This window comes from Arvicanthis niloticus, chromosome 13 (assembly GCF_011762505.2).
Source record: "Arvicanthis niloticus isolate mArvNil1 chromosome 13, mArvNil1.pat.X, whole genome shotgun sequence".
Lineage (NCBI taxonomy): Eukaryota > Metazoa > Chordata > Mammalia > Rodentia > Muridae > Arvicanthis > Arvicanthis niloticus.
Genome location: NC_047670.1, coordinates 72526784 through 72546582, shown reverse-complemented (window position 1 = coordinate 72546582; position 19799 = coordinate 72526784). Strand labels below are relative to the sequence as shown.

At 43.0% G+C, this 19799-nt stretch overlaps 1 protein-coding gene across 1 annotated transcript; it reads left to right on the top strand.

Moving 5' to 3' along the window:
* The first annotated feature begins 11800 nt into the window (after positions 1 to 11800).
* On the top strand, positions 11801 to 13198 carry H1-7 (H1.7 linker histone). Its single transcript, XM_034517450.2, has one exon. It carries the CDS (start codon positions 11948 to 11950, stop codon positions 13112 to 13114), a length of 1167 nt encoding a protein of 388 aa, XP_034373341.1. The 5' UTR covers positions 11801 to 11947; the 3' UTR covers positions 13115 to 13198.
* The last annotated feature ends 6601 nt before the right edge of the window (positions 13199 to 19799 follow it).

The following is a 19799-nucleotide window of genomic DNA, read 5'->3' as shown; positions in this document are numbered from 1 at the left end:
CCAAAAGAATAAATAAAGAAAGGGTGGTACATTTATACAATAGAGTATTACTCTGCCTTAATCAGAAAAGTTTCTCTGCAGTGTTTGGAATTTAATTCAGAGATTCTTGGCTACCCAAGATGCTAAGAATCAGTGAGAGTTAAGGACCTAGAAAAGATACGCCACTCCATTTGACCCCTTGTCAACTTGACATACAAACACATCAGCATTAAGCCACAACTTTTTCTTTCTTATTTACCCCCAAGAACTTACATTAAAAATGAAAAAGTCCTATAGTCTTTACAAATTGAAACACAGTAAAAGCTCAGTCTCTTTAAAATATCAAATTTCTTTTTTAAAAAAATCAAAATTTCTTTTAAAACTTCAAAATTTCTCAGATGTGGCCTCCTGTAAAAATCAAAATCAAGTTGGATACTTTCTTGTTTCAAGAGGAAAAAAACAGGACACAGTCACAATCAGACCAAAGCAAAACAATATAAATAATGCAGTTTTGGGGATCCACTCACCAAAAAGCTCCTCTCAAGGGCTTAGGTAACTTCTGCAGCCCTGTCCTCTGCAGCACATACAGCTTCTATTCTAAGGTATGGCAGGCTCCACTCTATTGTTGCTGCTGTTCTTAGCGGTCATTTCATGGTACTGGCATCTTCAAATGATGGAATCTTCTGCTGCAACTGGGCTGCACTTTCACCAATAGCCTCTCATAGGCACATTCCCTGGTGCCAAGCCTAAACTTGTCTGCATGACCCCTTCAATCCTGGGCCTTCAACTGCTACTGAGGCAACACCTTCATCAGTGGCCTCTCCTGATCTCTCACAGTGCCAAGTCTCGGCTGCTCTCCACGACACCCTCATGCCTTCGAAACAAGCTCCACTTGGGTGACTCTTACACAATACAAGATCAGCTCCAGTGTGAGGTGCAACCGTAGCCACCTCTGGAACACAGCTTCCATGTGCTGACTCTCAGGAAACACTTCTCCGAAAGTTGATGCTGGTCTCCTCATAATCACTGCTAATCTCTCAACTTCATCTGGCCACCACCGAACATCCTGGCAAAGCAAAGGTTGCACTTGGTAGTTCTAGCATCTTACTAATCACAGCTGATTCTTCAGTCCCAGCCAAGCAGAATCAGACTCTTGGCTCAAAATAATAAATGGCCAAGGAAAGTTTTTAAACTTCCCCCTGAAACTTCACAAGCCAGACCTCCATGTTTTATATTAATCTCAGTATCCTTAACTTCCAACCTCCCACAGAATAGCTCACCAAGCATCAAACACTAAATGGCTTTTCTTGCACAAAGCTTCAAAGTTATTCCACAATACTCACCGAAACAGCATAGTCAGGTCTGTCACAACTATACCCCACTCCTGATACCAACTTGTCTTAGTTAAAGTTTCTATTGCTGCAATAACCTCAATATTATTTTTAGTCAGACCAAAATTGACTAAAAAGCAAGTTGGGGAGGAAAGGGTTTGTTTGGCTTACACTTCTTTTGTATCACTATTCATCTCTGAAGAAAGTCAGGACAGGAACTCAAACAGAGAAGGAACCTGGAGGAGCTGATGCAGAGGCCATGGAGGAGTGCTGCTTGTTGGCTTTTCCCCCATGGCTTGCTCAACCTGCTATCTTATTGTCTTAGTCAGGGTTTCTATTTCTGCACAAAACATCATGACCAAGAAGCAAGTTGGGGAGAAAAGCATTTATTCAGCTTATACTTCCACACTGCTGTTCATCACCAAAGGAAGTCAGGACTAGAACTCAAGCAGGTCAGAAAGCAGGAGCCAATGCAGAGGCCATGGAGGGATGTCACTTACTGGCTTGCTTCCTGGCTTGCTCAGTTTGCTTTCTTATACAAGCCAGGACTACCAGCCCAGGGATGGCACCACCCACAAGGCTCTCCCACCCTTGATCACTAATTGAGAAAATGCCTTACAGCTGGATCTCATGGAAGCATTTCCTCAAGGGAAGGTCCTTTCTCTGTGATAACTCGTTTGTGTCAAATTGACACACAAAATCAGCCAGTACACTTATAAAATCCAGGACCACCAGGCTAGGGATGGCTCCGCCCACAATGGGCTGAGTCCTTCGCCATCCATCACTAATTAAGAAAATGCCCATAGGCTTGCCTACAGATCTTATGGAAGTATTTTCTTAAATGATGTTACCTTCCCTCAGATGACTTTAGCTTCTGTCGAGTTGACATAAAACTATACAGCACATCATCTAAGGTTCACAGATCATTATCAGAGAGTTTGGGAACAAAGTATGAATACGGAGAATGTCTGTGAAATTCCACCCTCTATGCCCAACAAAACCACTGCAATCTTGAGCATACAACAGCTATGGTTACTTGCACATGTCCCTAGCACAAGATTGAACCAACCCTGTTAACAATCAATCACTGATGGGGAAAGAGGCCCTGGGGCCATAACCCTACTCCTGAGCTATTGTTTATTGATAGATTGTAAGGAAGGAGGCGCAGTCTTTAGTTGTGCACTTACTGCTGAGCTTACCAGCCTCTATCAAATCCTGGTCACACGAACAGTCCTGACTCAATGGGTCACAAAACAAACAGGAATATGAGAAAGTATTTTCAGAAGAGTGGGGTACATAGCTAGGAGAAAGTTAAAGACTGTGGGATGCAAGTAGTCAGAATGCATTACATTATATGTGTGTCTAAGGACAATTTTAATAAATAATATAATAATAGTAATAATAATAATAAAGATTTAGGATAGTTCCTCTGCCATGTCACTTTCTAAGTATTCTCTAAGACTTGGAGATGAACCCTTTCTTGAATTTAATGCTAATGTAATCATATGGCAGTAATCCATATAAAATATATTGGTGTAATTCTAACCAAGCAAGTGAAAGACCTGTATGACAAGAACTTCAAATCTTTGAAGAAAGAAACTGAAGTTATCAGAAGATGGAAAGGCCTCTAATGCTCATGGATCAGTAGGGTTAACTTATAAAAACAGCCATCCTACCAAAGTCAATCTACAGACTCAATATAATCATCATCAAAACTCCAACACAATTCTTTACAGACCTTGAAAGAATAATTCTCTACTTTCTATGGAAAAACAAAAACCTAAGATAGCTAAAATAATCCTGTACAATAAAAGAACTTCTGGAGGTATCACTATCCCTGATTTAAAGCTGTACAGGGCAATATTAATAAAAACCATAGGGTACTGACATAAAAAAATCCAGACAGATTGAGCAACAGAATTAAATCAGAGAACCAGAAGTACATCCACAGACTTATGGATACTTGATTTTTGACTAATAAGCAAAAAGTATACAATGGAAGAAAAGAAAGCATTGGTCTAACTGGATGTCTGCATGTAGAAGAATGCAAATAGATCTGTATCTATCACTCTGAACAAAACTCAAGTCCAAGTGAATCAAACACCTCAATATAAAACCGGATACACTAAATATGATAAAAGAAGTGGAGGGATATTCTTGAATACATGGGCACAGGAGACTACTTCCTGACAGAATAACAACAGCTCAAGCACTGAGATCACCAATTAATAAATGAGACTTTATGAAACTGAAAAGCTTTGGTAAGGCAAAGGACACTCTCAAAGGACAAAATGGCAGCCTACATGGGAAAAGATCTTTACCAACTCCACATCTGACAAAGAGCGGATATCCAAAATATATCAAGAACTTGAGGAACTAAACATCAACAAACCAAGCAACTCAATTTAAAATTATCTTTAAAGTCCTGTTAGCTCTCTCCACAATTGTTTGACCTATAGGATTGTAAGTTATATATGTAACAGGTTTTATGCCACATTGCTTAAAATTGTTGTATTCTAATGGATACATGTGCCTGAGCATCATCAGCCTTAATCTGCAAAGGCACCTCTAAGATAACTACCATCTCTACATATATACATATATACACATACACATACACATACACATACACATACACATACACATGCTGACCCACTCTATCCTCTAAACTCATGTTAGCCTATCATCACTCTGGTTTATGTGTTTACTTATTCCCTCACTAGAATATAAGCTACCTGATGGTAAGAGCCCTTTCTGGTTTGGTCACTGAACCCTCACCTGGCCTTACCCCTGGCTGTCACTTTTGTAGGTTTCTAGGACAAAAAAAAAAGTTGATTGAGTGAATACATAAGGGAACAAAGCTGATCTAGGGCAGTGGTCTGAGGAAGAAGGAGAGAAATTGGAAAGCTTTTAAGACTCTGTTAAACTTCTAATTCATAGAGACCCAGCTGCTCTCTGATCAGAAAGTAAGCATAGTCTCCATTTGCTGAACAGTTCTCCCATTTCTGTTACTCTGTGTTCCATTTGGGGGCATAGCATACCTTTTGGAGATTGTCTTGAATGAATCTTTGATCCTGCTAGCTTCTGTCAGGGACCAAGCTTGGCACTTCTTTCTGAGTTCCTCTTGAGGTAATGGGGCAGGAAAAGCACCAGTGGGGGCAAAACTTGGTCTTGTGAGATTTTTAGGGTTGCTTTTTAATAATAAAATGTTTACCTGTCTTAAGTCTAAATCTCTTTGCTGTGGTAGCTGACCTGTCTGCCTGAGTTCCTCTGAGGCCAAAATCTGTGGTCTCTGGGGTTTAGCATCGCCTCTTAAAACAGCAGGAGATTAAGTAAAGTAGCCTCTGTTCTGTCTCTGCAGGCTCAGTGGCTCTAACTTCCAGCCTGTTAGTTGAAGTCCCAGAAAGAAAAGAGGAACACTTTGAAAAGTAATTTTAATCTTTATTTTAATGTTCTTTCTAAGAAGTTTTCTATGAAAGTTCTTCTAAAAGGTTCTTCTCTCTAAAAAGTTCTTCAATTCTGCTTAAAAAGTTCTGTGTCCTCAGCATTTACACGTCTTTCAGAATACATGATCACATGGTAAAAAGTTCACCACAAGTTTACACAAAAATTCAAATCATAAATTGAATAAGAAGTTTACAACAGAGAATGGGTACATGCATATCCATTAAGAGTAATTATCTGGCTAAACATTCATTATCTATCACTAGCTCAGTTGGTTCACTGAAAGTTAAAAACCATAATTTTTATAACTAAGGTATTAGTGAAGTTTTGTATAGATAAACCCTGTTAATACTTTATCTTCTGTCCTTGCATCTTTAGTAAATCCCTAGTTCCCTTTTTATGACCTTTGGGTAATTGTTTTATAACCTCTTGGAATATGCTCTAAGTTGTAGATGCCTGCTTGCTGTCTCAGAACAATTAACTTTTGACACTTGAAGACTGGTAGAGTTCTCATTGAAGTTTTGACATCAGAAAGGACTTAATAGCAGTCCTATTATAAAAGAACTTAATAATTACTAATATAATTTTAGAAATTCTTATATAATCATCATTAAGAATTAAGAAGTAATCTGTTTATCTATATAGTAGCATTACAAGACAGTATCTTTTTTGTCTGCAGAGATCTCCTCAAAAGATTGGGCCAATACCTAGTGATTGTTATATATATTTAGTAATAATAGGAAAAACATATTAACAGCAGGAATCTTTCCTAAAATGTAATCTTCTCAGCCTTGCCTAGAGAAGCAAATCTGTCAATAACTTTAACAGTCCATGAAGGAACCATCTCAGGAAGATCACCTGCTAGTTTTTAGCTTCTCCTTGATGGCTCCTGGCAAGCTTTGCCCATCAAAAGACACAGGCCAGTGTTACATTAGTCTTCTTTTCCCACAGTAGCCAGCATGATGTTTGGCACACAACAGAATGAAGATATTCTGAATGAGGGGGTGGTGTGGGGACTTCGCTGGTGTAGGCTACAGGTAAAGGATCTTCGTGAATTGGACCCCTAAAGACTTTCTCTGCTAGTCAGCCTTTTGGGGAGGGTCCCAACTTGCTTGACAGACTCTTACAATCTCCTTGCAAAGGTTCTCTGCTCAGAGAATATGAAATTCCCCACTTTCTGAGGTAAATGAAAGAAAGATAGAGGTGACTCAATCTTTTTTTCCATATTTAACAATCTCAAGTAAGAGCTTTAATCACACAGGGCATTGCCTGGCACCTGTTAGTTAGGTTCTTTAAAAAAATGACTTTGTATTTTAGAACTTTTCTCCCAAGGGTAGCCAAGCATAGTCTGAGGAGGCCCCTGGGTCCCAGCCACTCTCTGCCCAGTCAGGACTCCTTATCTTCAACACTTCTCTGATGTCTGAGGAAGGAGGCCTCTTGGGGAGAGAAGGGCACTTGAGTGGAGGCTCTCAGGGCATCATTAGCATCTGCTATCCAAACTTTCCTGGAAGTTGCAAATGTGGAAATCTCCATGGGCAGCTTTACTTCAGATCAATTAAGAGCAGCGTGAATGATTTTGCTTTGACTTTAAATGAGTCTCGGGAGGTTAGTTAGGGAGATGCCTACAGCAACTCTCTAAGTGATAGACCCAAGGGTCTAGGAGCTGCTGGGTTTTATCCAATGGGTGAGTGAAGAGCCAACGCCATCAGATAACGTTCCAAGCATCCCTAGAAATCTTTGTCACTCCAGCAGCAGCTAGTGCAGCTGTATAGCTCTGGCACTATCTAATGCTATGCCAAAGACCGCAGGATTAGTTAGTTTTCCAAGCAGCTTTGGATTCTTCAGTGGTAATGAAACACTGTTTCACTCTCAAGCAAATTGTAAAGAGTGACTGCACTCTGGTGTGTGCTCTGTGTACACAATGCTAGGCATGCTTCAGAGGTGAGGAAGAGAGTCATGAGAGGCCCTCCTTCTTCACAAAAATGACAGCTATGGGTTTCGGAGATGGCGCGGCCAGTGAAGGAGCCTGTTGTCAAACTTGACAACCTGAGTTTGATTCCCAGAACCCACGTGGTAGGAGAGTTGTCCTCGAATCTCCACATTCATACCACGCTGCATGCACCCTTCCACATTGTCTTAATTAGGATTTTACCGCTGTGAGCAGACACCATAACCAAGGCAACTCTTATAAGGACAGCATTTAATTGGGGCTGGCTTACAGGTTCAGAGATTCAGTCCATTATCATCAAGGAAGAAGCATGGCAGCATCCAGGCAGGCTTGGTACAGGCAGAGCTGAGAGTTCTACATCTTCATCTGAAGGCTGCTATTGGAAGACTGACTTTCAGGCAGCTAGGATGAGGGTCTTAAGTCCATGCCTACAGTGGCACGCCTACTTCAACAAGGCCACACCTAATAGTGCCACTCCCTGGACCAAGCATATACAAACTATCACACACACCACACACAAAACACACAGATAAGTATGAAACAATTTAAGTGGTAATTATGGATTAATTCCTGATGTAGCTTAGATTTGTAACAACAAAGAACACTAATTTTTGTTCCTCTCTAATATCCACTATATGCCTGCAAAATTAAAATTCAGATGGGTTAGAGAGAAATTTAAAATATTAAAATGCAGCATGATTTACTAATAATCCATGGCAGAGAAACAAGTCATAAAGCTAAGAAGCCATTGTAAGAGAAGATTTAAAAAACTGACAACATAGAACAAACTTACCTGTGACAGAAAAGACCAGAAGCAGAGTTCAGTGATCAGAATATCAAGGAGAAAATATCCTTCTCATGCCTGACAGCAAAAGGCTGATGTGTAGATGCCCATAGACACCAGGAGGCACACTTACATCAAAGGTGGGACTACTGTTTGTTACAGCTAGAGAAAGAGCAAGAGTGAGAGTGAGAGTGAGTCAGAAAGAGAGAGAGAGAGAGAGAGAGAGAGAGAGAGAGAGAGAGAGAGAGAGCAATTCCTTGGGGAATTGTGACGTTATCTCAGTAACATGGGAAAAGAGTGTTGTGTACATTGGGCTTGTGTCAGGAAGCAAGACAACCTATGACTGGATGCCTTAAGTGAGTTGGGAACACCACAGAGCAAAAACTAATGAACAAACAGCAACAAACCCTCATGCTAGCTGCAAGAGAGGCTATTTGGTTATTTTTTGTGATTTGTCCAGGTCTCCCTCTGCTTGTACTTAGACATGGCTACAGTGTCTGTAGTGTAGTGTAGGTTTGAAATGCTACTTTGTGGCTGAACTGATGATTTTGCTTTCCCTGCTTCCGTTTAACAGACCTCGTGTGTGAAGTGGGTTCCCTGGGAGAGTCAGTCACACTGTGCACCTCTTTAAGCAGTGTAACCTTACAGGGGTCGAGGAATCTCTTTCTATGGAAATGACTGTGCAATTCATGAAATTGCACACAGATCTCTTAATTCCCACCACGCACTACAATGTTTACATTTTTAATTGTTCCATTGCAATAACACAATAATCTTGTCTAAAGTTTTTCCTCCTAAACTGGCTGTATTAGGCAGAGAACAATTCTACTACAGAACTACTTACAAACACATGCTAACAGAGAGCTACTGCTTTCCTTTCTCATCAAAGATGTTGAGTTCTTACGAGCAAACAACCTGGTTAAAAGAAAACAAAACAAAAGAACAACAAAAAAAAAAAAACAGAGCAGGGTATGGATTACACTGTATGGTCCAATTCTCATTACTACAATGGAATGAATATTCAATAAAGCTTGGTGACTATGAAGAAGATGCTCACGCAGCTGACGATGCTAAGATTGAGGGGGTGACAGCAAGCCCTGATTGGCTGAGCTGTGTCACTGAAGACAGGAAAGCAGTAAAACTCTGATAGAATCTCAAATCTTCCTGACCTCTTGGAGGCACTTAGACTTGCATATATTCTTCAACCAGAGATTTCTAAACTTGATCCCAAAGAGTTACATGCATAAGCAAAGAGAAATGGGGGATGTTCACTGAAGTATGCTTTCAGTATAAAACCAAAAAAGCTAAAAGCTATCAAAAGACAATAACTAAATTCTAGAATATTTAAGTGGCTTGAATCTGATCTTACTTAACTTTTTATTTGTTATTAATTTTTTCAAAATGCTTAAAGGTTAAATTATGTCTCTGGGGCTGGAATGATGGCTCAGCGGTTAAGAGCACTGACTGCTCTTCCAGAGGTCCTGAGTTCAATTCCCAGCAACCACATGGTGGCTCACAACCATCTGTAATGGGGTCCGATACCCTCTTCTGGTGTGTCTGAAAATAGCTGCAGTGTGCTCATATAAATAAAATAAATAAACCTTACAAAAAAATTATGTCTCTGTGTAAGAGTACATTAGCAAGTACTTATATATTCATAGAAAAACAGCATTTATAATTGCACATAATTATAATAACAAGTGTTAGCCGGGCGGTGGTGGCGCACACCTTTAATCCCAGCACTCGGGAGGCAGAGGCAGATGGATTTCTGAGTTCGAGGCTAGCCTGGTCTACAGAGTAAGTTCCAGGACAGCCAGGACTACACAGAGAAACCCTGTCTCGAAAAACAAACAAACAAACAAACAAAAGTGTTGTTTTTTTTTTAAGATCACTTGAAGAAAAAAAATTATAAAATACTCCTAAATTTGAATTGTGTATTCAGATAGTGAAGGTTCAAGGAACTTTTTCCTTGTAATTTTCAGCATTTCCAAACTCTCCCTAATAAATATGGAATTCTCTTAAAACTGACTAAGAATGTTGTCTTTGTTAGGGTTTTATTGCTGTGACAAGACCCCATGAACAAGGCAACTCTTGTTAATATCTTGTAATAAAGGCAAATATTTAATTGGGGCTGGATTACAGTTTCAGAGGTTTAGTGCATTATCATCATGATGGGAAGCATGACAGCATCCAGACAGACATGCTGCTGGAGAAGGAGCTGTCAGTTCTACATCTTGACCCAAAGGGAGCAAAAGGAGATTGTGAGCTACAGTGAGTGGAGTTTAAGCATAGGAGACCTCAAAGCCCACCCCTACCATGACACGCTTCCTCCAAGACCACGCCTCCTAACAGTGCCACTCCCTGTGGACTAAGCGTTCAAACACATGAGTCTATAGGGGCCATTTCTATTCCACATTTTGACTACAATTTGGGTTTGTATTGTTTTGAGACAAGTCTTACTGTGTATCCCTGGCTGTTCTGGAGTGACCTCAAACTCACAGAAATTCGTTTGCCATTGCCCCCCAACCCCACAAAACAAACACACAAAAAGAAAACAGTAACTCTTCTCATGTCAGCAGACACTAGTGCAGGTCAATAGCTTTTCTTAGGCCACTAATCTAGATCAGCAAAGTTGGCTAAATGGTTCTCATGTGTTGTGGTCCCTCACAGAGGACTGGGCCTTGTATGTGATGCCACCCACCTCCTTGCCCCTCAGGAAGAGGCTGGGTTTTAGGATTTTGTTTTTAACTATAAGGTGTGCTCAGAAGTGGCTAGAGAGTGTATCTGTTACTTTTTGACCCACTCCAATGCAGATCTTTCCCTGGTCTCCCTCTTCTTCTTCCTCCTCCTCCTCTTTCTCTTCTTCTTCCTCCTCTTTCTCCTCCTCCTCCTTCTCTTCTTCCTCCTCCTTCTCTTCTTCCTCCTCTTTCTCCTCCTCCTCCTCTTTCTCCTCCTCCTCCTTTTTCTCCTCCTCCTTTTCCTCTTCCTCCTTTTCATCCCAGCCACAATTCCCTTCCAAATATTCCTTCTGGCTCCTTTTCAGTGTTTCAATTTCCTTGTTGATTTCCCCTTCATATTTTAAATTTTTCTCTTCCAAATTACCATTTCCTTCCCTTCTGAAGTTGTTTTGTCTAGGTCCTGAGTTGCTTTTGACTTGCTTTTCTGCTCATTAGAGGTCTTTATTTGGTCACTGACCTTTATTTAAAGTGGGACTTTATTTTTTTTTTCTCTAACATGTCAGCTATCTTGATGACTAAGATGTGGGGTTGGGGCTGTGTCCTGAGGGTGGGGGGTTCTGTTGTTTATTCTTTGCCTTTCTTTGCTGTGGTTTGTACATCTATTGGAACCTATCTGTCTTCTACTCGTAATTTTTACACACTTTTTTGGTTACTTGGTTTTGTTTTATACTAGCCTTGCAAGAGCATTGTCTTCACAAGGGTATCTGTTTTCTGCTGCAGTTTAGGGAGACTGACAGTAACATTCCCACTAATTTCCCAGCATTCCCAGGTTCATCTTGCTATAGAAGACATTTGTGGACTCCATTCATGTGTTCATTAAGGTTCCGGTATAGTGGTGTTAGGATGCTAGTTGGAAAGGTAGAACTGTTGTTTCTTTGGAACAATATCTCATCCTGTAGGTCAAGCTTTCTTGAAACTGTCTATGTAGCCCAGGCTAGCCTCCAACTCAATGTGATCCTCAGCTACCTGGATTCTGGGATTAAAGACAGGAGCCACTATGTCCAGCTAAGAAAGCTGATAGATTAGAGAGAAGGATGTCAGTATACAAATAATAAAACAGGCAAGTACGGGGGAAAGAAGGAAGGAGAAGGTAAAGGGTGAATGAGAAGTAGCTGAAGACCAATTATAGATATGGAAACATATTAGAGATTTCTGTTGGTGTAGAATAAGGGACTTATGAAAGTGTGTGATCGGAAATTTGCAAATGATAGTGCAAATATAAACAAATTTCAAAAAAAAAAAAATGAATGAAAGAAAGAAAATCTAAGCAGCCAAAATGTGTTCCCTCCTGTACTGGTTGCTCAGGGGAGCTAAAGTGTAGCTTGTTCCTCCTCAGCCTTCTCTAGAAAAGAGATTGCCCAGTCACTACAGTTTGGGAGTCTTGAGAGTCCCTCTACCTCCTACACAGGCCTCTGACCCTGCCTTCCTGAGGTCATCCTATTCAGACTCTTCTCTTTCTTTCTTTCTTTTTTTTTTAGAACTGGCCAGGAACAGACCCATGGGGTGATGGTTACACTGGCAATTGTTACATCCACGCAGATGTGAAGAGTTGGGATGGCGCAGAGGTCAAAGGAGAGCAGTGGCCGCATCTGTCTTCCCACCTGGACGCAAGCACCGGACAGGGGTGGGGGGCTTTGTGACGTAGGCGCCCCAGAACCCAACACCTGCTGAGGCCCTAGGCCAGATCAAAGCGGGTGGCCCCGCCGTGGGGGGAAGCGGGGCCATGGCTGAGGCCGCCCAGCCCAGTGGGGAATCCCAAGGCTCAGAACTTATGATCCAGATCCAGCAGCCTGTGGAGAGAGCCCTGAGGACGCCAGTCAGGCGAGGTGCGCAGTCCGTGCTCAGAGTATCCCAGCTGCTGCTCAGAGCCATTGCAGGCCACCATCACCTGACTCTGTCTGCGCTCAAGAAGGAGCTGGGAAACGCAGGCTACGAAGTGCGCCGGAAGATCTCCTCTCACCACGTGGGGGAATCCACCAGGTCGGAGAAAGGCACGCTCCTGAGGGTCAGTGGCAGCGACGCTGGTGGCTTCTTCACGGTCTGGAAGATTTCAAAGCCGAGGAGAAAGGCAGGACGGTCCCGGGTGATGCTGAGCAACCACTCTTCTGGGAAGACCGTGATCAAATCCCCCAGACCACGCAGGCCCCGCTCGCGTCGCAAGGCGGCCAAGAAGGCCAGAGAAGTCTGGAGACGCAAGGCCAGGGCTTTGAGGGCAAGGTCCAGGAGGACCAGAACAAGGACCAGATCAAGGGCCACCTCAAGGGCTACTTCAAGGGCCACGTCAAGAGCCAGGTCAAGGACCAGGTCAAGGGCCCGGTCAAGGACCGGGTCAAGCGCCAGGTCAAGCGCCAGGTCAAGTACCAGGTCAAGCGCCAGGTCAAGCGTCAGGTCAAGGGCCAGATCAAGGGCCAAGTCTAGAGCTAAGGACCTAGTGCGTTCCAAGGCCAGGGAACTGGCTCAGGCCAAGGAACAGGCTCGTGCCAGAGCCAGGGAACAGGCTCAAACCAGAGCCAGAACACACGATTGTGTCAGGGCCAAGGCACAGGAGTGTGCCAGGGCCAAAGAGCTGCAGTACATCAGGACCAAGGAGCAGGAGTGCGCCAAGGCCAGGGAACAGATGTGTATCGGAGCCAGGGAGGAAGCCAGGATCAAGGCAATCAACAACAGAGTACGGCCTACAAAGGAAGACACCAGTCCTTGGTCTGCAAACGAGAAGATGGCAAGCTCCAAACCCAGGGAAGAGAAGAGACAGGAACCCGAGAGGCCAATAAAACGGATCATCCAGAAGCCAGCTGTGGCCAAAGTGGATAACGCTCCCAGCAAACCAGGAAAACCATGCACAAAGTCTTCTGCCAAAAGTGGTCATCCTAGGGGTTCAGGGATTCCTTAATGCCAGAGTTGTTCCTCTGGGCACTGTTGCCTTTCCAGATGTGCTCCAAGGAGATCAGCTCTCATTGAAGCAATTTACGAGACCTTCCCGTGTCTGTGTTTCCTTTTGCTCACCACTGGAAGGGAAAAAGTGGGATGTTGAGGGGAGACATAGCTGGGATTTGAGAGGTGAGAGCTGAGATTCTGCTAGTCCCGCCAGACCCAGAGAAGTGCCTTTTATGGGGGTGGTGTGGGGGAAGAGGATTGTGGGAGAGGTACTGGGAGGGGGGCAGTGAGCGAGCCTTAAAATAAAATTTAAAAAGGGGGGGGGAGGAGAGTGGAGACAGGAAGAGGGAAATCAAGGTTACACAAGAATGACCATCAGGGACACTGTCAAATCTTCAATGCAGTTTTTGAGAACAGGGCAAAAGAAGAAAAAACAACAGCCTTTAAATATCCTAGTGATTAAGACGTGGTCTTAACATTAATTTTAGAGTAAAACTTGACTACAGAATTTGTAGCTTTCATCCTGAATTAAGTGTTTTAATTGAAAAAAATCACACAATTTCTTGGGTGTGAAAGAGTTAAATGAGAGCCTGTGTGAAACCATCCAGCACAGGGTGGGTGTGGCACAGTGGAAGTGTTCATGCACAAGCCTTAAATGTGTGTAAGTAGTTCCTGCTGGGGAGCAGAGTCACTGGATGGGGGGGCTTAGAAAAACCACGGTTCCCCTCCATAGCTCTGTTGTTCTGACCCTAGCCATTTCCTAAGCATCTGTGGTTTTGGGTTGTTTCTCTGTAAGATCCTGGGATTGTGCAGGGGGTGGGGGGACACTTTAAGTGTTGGTAAAGCAAGGACTTGTAAAAGTAGCTTTTATCCTCCTGTAATAACTGTTGCCTCAAAGGCTAATTTTCACAGTCTGCTAATCTAGGCCTAGTCCTGGAAGCTTCTACTCCATACAATTTTATTTAGGCCTAGAATGTTTGCAGCCTCTGAGACTTGCTGCTGGATAAGCTTTCCCTTCCTAGGTCTTCCTGATCTCTGACTGGCTGGTTCAACTCTGCTGTTCTGGCTCAAACTCCTCTCCATGCTGACTGATTCAAACTGGCTTTTCTCAGCTTCTCCTGAATCACTCTGCTTAGCCTCAAACTATCTCCGCCAATCTGTTCGAATCTTCTGGCTCCTTCTCATCCTCTGGCTCACTCTGTCTTCACCTGTGTCTAGCTTGTTCTCTCTTCAGCCAGTCTCTGTAAAACTCTCCTGGTTTAACTGACTCCTCTCGCTTTCTCTGTGCTGCTCCCTTAAGTAACTCCCCTTTCCTCTCTTTGTGAGAGTTGGGTATAGCCTATTCTGTCAAATCTTTCTCTGATTCATCCCTTTGTCTGCCACTCAATTAGGCATCACTTGAAAACATGTGTACTCCCTTCTACAAACTAGCCTTACCTTCATTGTTTGGGGTTAAAGGTGAATGTCTGTATTCCAGCCAGAAGAAATAAAAGTATGTGCTAAGACTGAGCCACACCGCAATGAGAAATAGCTTCTTTCAGTAAATAACACAATCCTGGGGTTCATGGTGTGATCAGATATCCTGCAACAAGGACTAAACATCATGGTGTAGATTTTTGCTTGACGAGACTCACAAGGTGCTTGCGAGCCGGGAAGCACTAACTCATAGGAACTCTTGACGACGCGTTTATGAACACTTCACTCTTGTAATTTTCCTGAAAAAATCTACAATGGGTACATTAAGCCACATACTGACAAATGCATGATTTAGCTCAAGGTACAAGGGTGAAGGATAGTGGGCTTAGTTCTCATGCCGTAGACTGTGATGCCAAACTTCCTAGATAAGTAAGACATTAGGGTGGACAATCTGCTTCCAGGTGAAGCCAAATAATTGCAAAATAGATGCGTCTGGAAGGTGTTTTTTTATTCTTGAAAAGAGGGCATAATGGACATAGGAGCTTTCCCAGGACGTACACCTGACTGTGCCCCCCCCCCCCGAAGAAACATTGTCTTCCACAAGGGGAGCAATGATACGTGTTTCAAGCAATATGTATTCAAGTGAGGTGTGTTAAAGCTTACTGCTACTAACTTGCTTTCGTGCACAGGAATCACTGTTCTAATCCCACAAAAAGGCCAAATCAGAAACACACTGGCTGAGGGTCTCATGTGGAGGTGATCTGAACAGTGAAACCCCCACACTCTGTGGTTCTGTGAGTGGCCAAGCGAAGCAAAGAGAACTCGAATGGGGGACCGTCTAAAGAGAGGCACTCAAACATTGTCTACTGAACACAGAACAAAGAGAACCAAATGCCCTGATGGCTGCAGGTGACTGGCATGCTCTTGCAGTCCTGGATAGTTGTAACCTGAAGAGTACAGTTGTCTGTGATTAGCCATTTCTACCTAAAATAGGTTGTGGATGACTTGGGTCATTTCCTAATAATAGTTGTGATTCTATTATTGCTGTCTGTTTAAGCAATAGAACCATAGCAAACAGATCCAAACCCTGAGCCATCCAGTTTACTTTCATGGATACGCTCAGAAGCAGCTGTCTTCTGGGGATATGTAGGAGATCTTGAATATCTAGGTCTTTGGGCTGTCTGCGTGCTCTAACAGAGGAATTCCTCCAAATGGCTAACGATAGTCCTCACATCCAGTCACCAATGCAGAATCTGGGCCCTATCCTGAGAACACTAAAATGGAAAAATTGCAATCCCTACTTTTCTATATACATTTCATGGTATACTGGCTGTTTTGTGTCAACTTGACACAAGTTAGAGTCATCAGAGACAAAGGAGCCTAACATTGAGGAAATGCCTCCATGAGATCCAGCTGTAAGGCATTTTCTTAATCGATCAATCAGGGAGGGCCTAGTCCATCATAGGTGGAGCCATCTCTGGACTGGTAGTTCTGGGTTCTATTAAAAAAAGAAACAAGCCAGTAAACAGCACCCCTCCATGGCCTCTGCATCAGCTCCTGCCCCCAGGATCCTGTTGATTCTGCCCTGTTTGAGTTTCTGCCCTGATTTCCTTTGGTGATGAACAGCAATGTAGAATAAACCCTTTCCTCCTCAACTTGTTCATGGTGTTTTGTTACAGCAATAGAAGCCCTGACTAAGATATATGAGAACCTTTGGTTATTTTTTTATTTTATTTTATTTTATTTTATTTTATTTTATTTTATTTTATTTTATTTCTAAGGCAGAGTTGCGTCGTGTAGCCCTGGCTTTCCTGGAACTTTCTTTGTAGACCAGGCTGGCCTCAAACTCACAGAGATCCATCTTCCCCTGTCTCCTGAGTGCTAGGATTAAAGACATGCGCCAACACCATTGGACTCCCTTTGCTTATTTTAATCAGAGCAGATGAAATGACCCCAGCCTCAATTCTTAGCATTCTTACTACCTGATTTGTCTAATACAATACTAATTTGATTATTGTTGGGCATTAAAGTTATAATGAACATTTATGTGTAACTATCCCCAGGGAGACATAAACAAATATCTGTTTACCCCAGATCAAAGTGAGGACACCACCGCAGTCTAGCTTGGTGAACCAATAAGTTTTATTGGGAATATGGGTGAGGGGTTACTCACAGCTACATGAGCAAATAACCCCATTTCAGCGCACGTGACAGTTCATGAAAGCCAAGAGCTTGGAGCCCACTGCACAGATCACTGGTAGCTCTGTAGGTCACAGAGCATCCTTTCCAGGTAGCTCAGTTGGTCTCAGCCTGGTCTGAGAGTGTCTCCCATCACCCCTTACAGCTTCAGGTAATGTCTGTGAAGGTAGGAGAGTCTTGGCCAGAGCTCTATTGCTGTGAAGAGATGCTGTGACCATGGCAAACTCTTACAAAGGAAAGCATTTAACTGGGGCTTGCTTACAGTATCAAGAGGTTTGTCCATTACCAGCAAGCAAGAAGCATGGCAGCATGCCAGCAGAGAAGGAGCTAAGAGTTCTGTATCAGCATCTGCAGGTGGCAGGAAGAGAGGGAGAGCCACTAGCCCAGAGCCCAGCTTGGGCTTCTGAAACCCCAAAGCCCACCCACAGTGACACACTTACTTCAACAAGGCCACACCTCCTAGTCCTTCTCAAGCAGTGCCACTCCCTAGTGACCAAACATTCAAATCTTTGAGCCTATGAGAGCCATTCCTATTCAAACCACCACAAGGAGCTTACTCTATGTGGTCACTTTCAGGGACTTTTTGAAGTCTTTGAGTTGTTTACTTCATGTGTCTTAATATGCCCCGCAGGAGGGAATGTGTCATCTCCCCCTTAGAATATCCTGTTTTGTCTCTTTTCTATCCTGTGTCCTAAAGAGATTCCCTTCAAGATGAAAAGTGTTAACCGGAGAAAACTGTTAAAGAATATTGGATGCCCTCTAGGATCAAATATTCAATATTTGTTTAAAATAAACAGTTAAGAACAAGGTAGCCTTTTAAAACATGAAAAGGTCCAACTTACGAGAAAATTGCACATTAAATAATGATTGCGTTTGAATCACACATACCAAAATGCTCCAGAACAAGGCTATTGAGAAACAGGCAGGCACAGACGGTGCTGGTAGGCATAGTCAGTGCTTTCCTGTTGCTGTGATAAAACAGTATGACCAAGGTAACATAGTATATCGGTTCCAGAGGGTCAGGATGCACAGTGAAGTAAGAGCAGCAAGCGTGGCAGCTGGAGCAGATGCACAGAGCTCCCACCTTGAACTGCAAGAACAAAGCAGAGAGGGCACAAGTCAGAAACCCTCAGAGCACACCTCTAGTTACATATCTTCTCCAACAAGGTCACACCTTCTAAACAAATCCCCAAGAATATGGGGACAGCTTCTTCAATGTCTTGTTTACGTATTTATGCATGTGCATTGACACACTTATTTATAGCACTGTATTAACAAGGCGTGAACATAAACACAGTTTTAGGAACTCTAACTGGGGATCCATGGGCCACACTTACCTGGAAATCAGATCATTGATCTTCACCCTCCTTCTATTTTCCATTAGCAATTCCCCAGTCTCATCTTTTTCCCTGTGCAAGGCCACTCACAGCCCTGCATAAGACCACCCCTTGCTCTCTTACCTCACTCCCTGGGGACTTTGTCAAACCTTGCGGAAGAACCAGGTTTCCTTCCTGTGGACCCTTTTAGAAACCCCTACTCGTCTAGTCCATGTCAACTCTTTAGCGACAGTCCCCAATACCTAGAAACACATTCTACCTGGAACCCCCAGGAACCACACCTGGCAGGGACTAAAACTCACTCCCTACCAGGCAACCCCTTGTCACCATAGTTTCCTCAGAATCAGACAGTAAGGAACAGACCAGCAACTCAGCAAAGACCAGATATCAACACCTTTAATGACAATTATCACAAAACCAGATGCCTAGATGCCACTGAAAAAACACAGCCATCAGAACCCAAAATAATCTGCCTCCACCAGAACCCAGCAACTCCCCTACAGTAAGCCCTGAGAAAAGCAATAAAGCTGAAACACAAGACAAATATCTTAAAATCGTTCTCAAGGACATGCTCAAGGACCTCAAAGAGGTTATGAATAAATCCCTTAGTGTGAAAACATAAACAGGGGGAGGGAATGAATAAAGCAGTTCAATATCTAAGAATAGAAATCAAGTACTAAAGAAAATCCAAGTCGAGGTAGAACTAGAAATTAAAAAAAAAAAAGAAGAAGCAAAACCAACTCTCAGAGATAAGTCTTACTAACAGAGAGCAAGACATACAAGAAATAATCTCACACGTTGAAAACAGGACAGAAGATGTAGATTTCCCTGCCAAAGAAAATGTTAAATCTTCTGGTTGCTTTCTTCTCCCTCCCAAGTGGGACTGAGGTATCCTCACTTGGGCCCTTCAGCTTGTTGACCTCTTTGAGTTTTTGAGTTCTCTGGACTGTATCTTGGGTATTTGGTACTTTTTTTTTTTTTTTGGCTAATATCCACTTATTAGTGAGTACATATCACGTATGTCCTTTTGGGTATGAGTTACCTCAGGATGATATTTTATAGTTCCATCCATTTGCCTGCAAAACTCAGGATGTCCTCAGTCTTAATAGCTGGGTAGTATTCCATTGTGTAAATGAACCACATTTTCTGTATCCATTCTTCTGTCGTGGGATATCTGGGTTGTTTCCAGCTTCTGGCTATCACAAACAAGGCCGCTATGAACATAGTGGAACATGTGCCCCTGTGGCATGGTGGGGCATCTTTTGGGTATATTTCTAAGAGTGGTATTGCTGGGTCTTCAGCTAGATCTAGAGGGAAAGGGGATGGGGGCGGTGGAGAGGGAAACATAATTTGGGGTGGGGGGGGGAGGACTGAAATCCCTGAGGGCCAGCAGAAAAAATGGAATTGTGCAACCTCGGGAGGTAAGAGGTTGAGGGTACTCTCCAGAATGTACCAGAGACCTGGGAGGTGAGAGACTCTCAGGACTCAAATGACCTTAGATGAAATGTCCTACAGTGGGGAGAGAAAACTTGTAGAGCCTACCTCCAGCACAAAGACAGGGCATCAAGTGAGGGATGGGGTTGCCATCCAACAGTCAAAACTCTGACCCATAATTGTTCCTGTCTGAAAGAACTGCAGGAATGGAAATGGAGAGGAGCCTGAGGAAAAGAAGGTCCAGTGGCAGGCCAAAAGTGCAATCCAGCTCAAGGGGAGGCCCCAAGGCCTGACACTATTACTGAGGCTATGGAG

Coding starts and splice junctions, on each gene's coding strand:
- H1-7 (XM_034517450.2), top strand. CDS start 11,948: ATGGCTGAGGCCGCCCAGCCCAGTGGGGAATCCCAAGGCTCAGAACTT.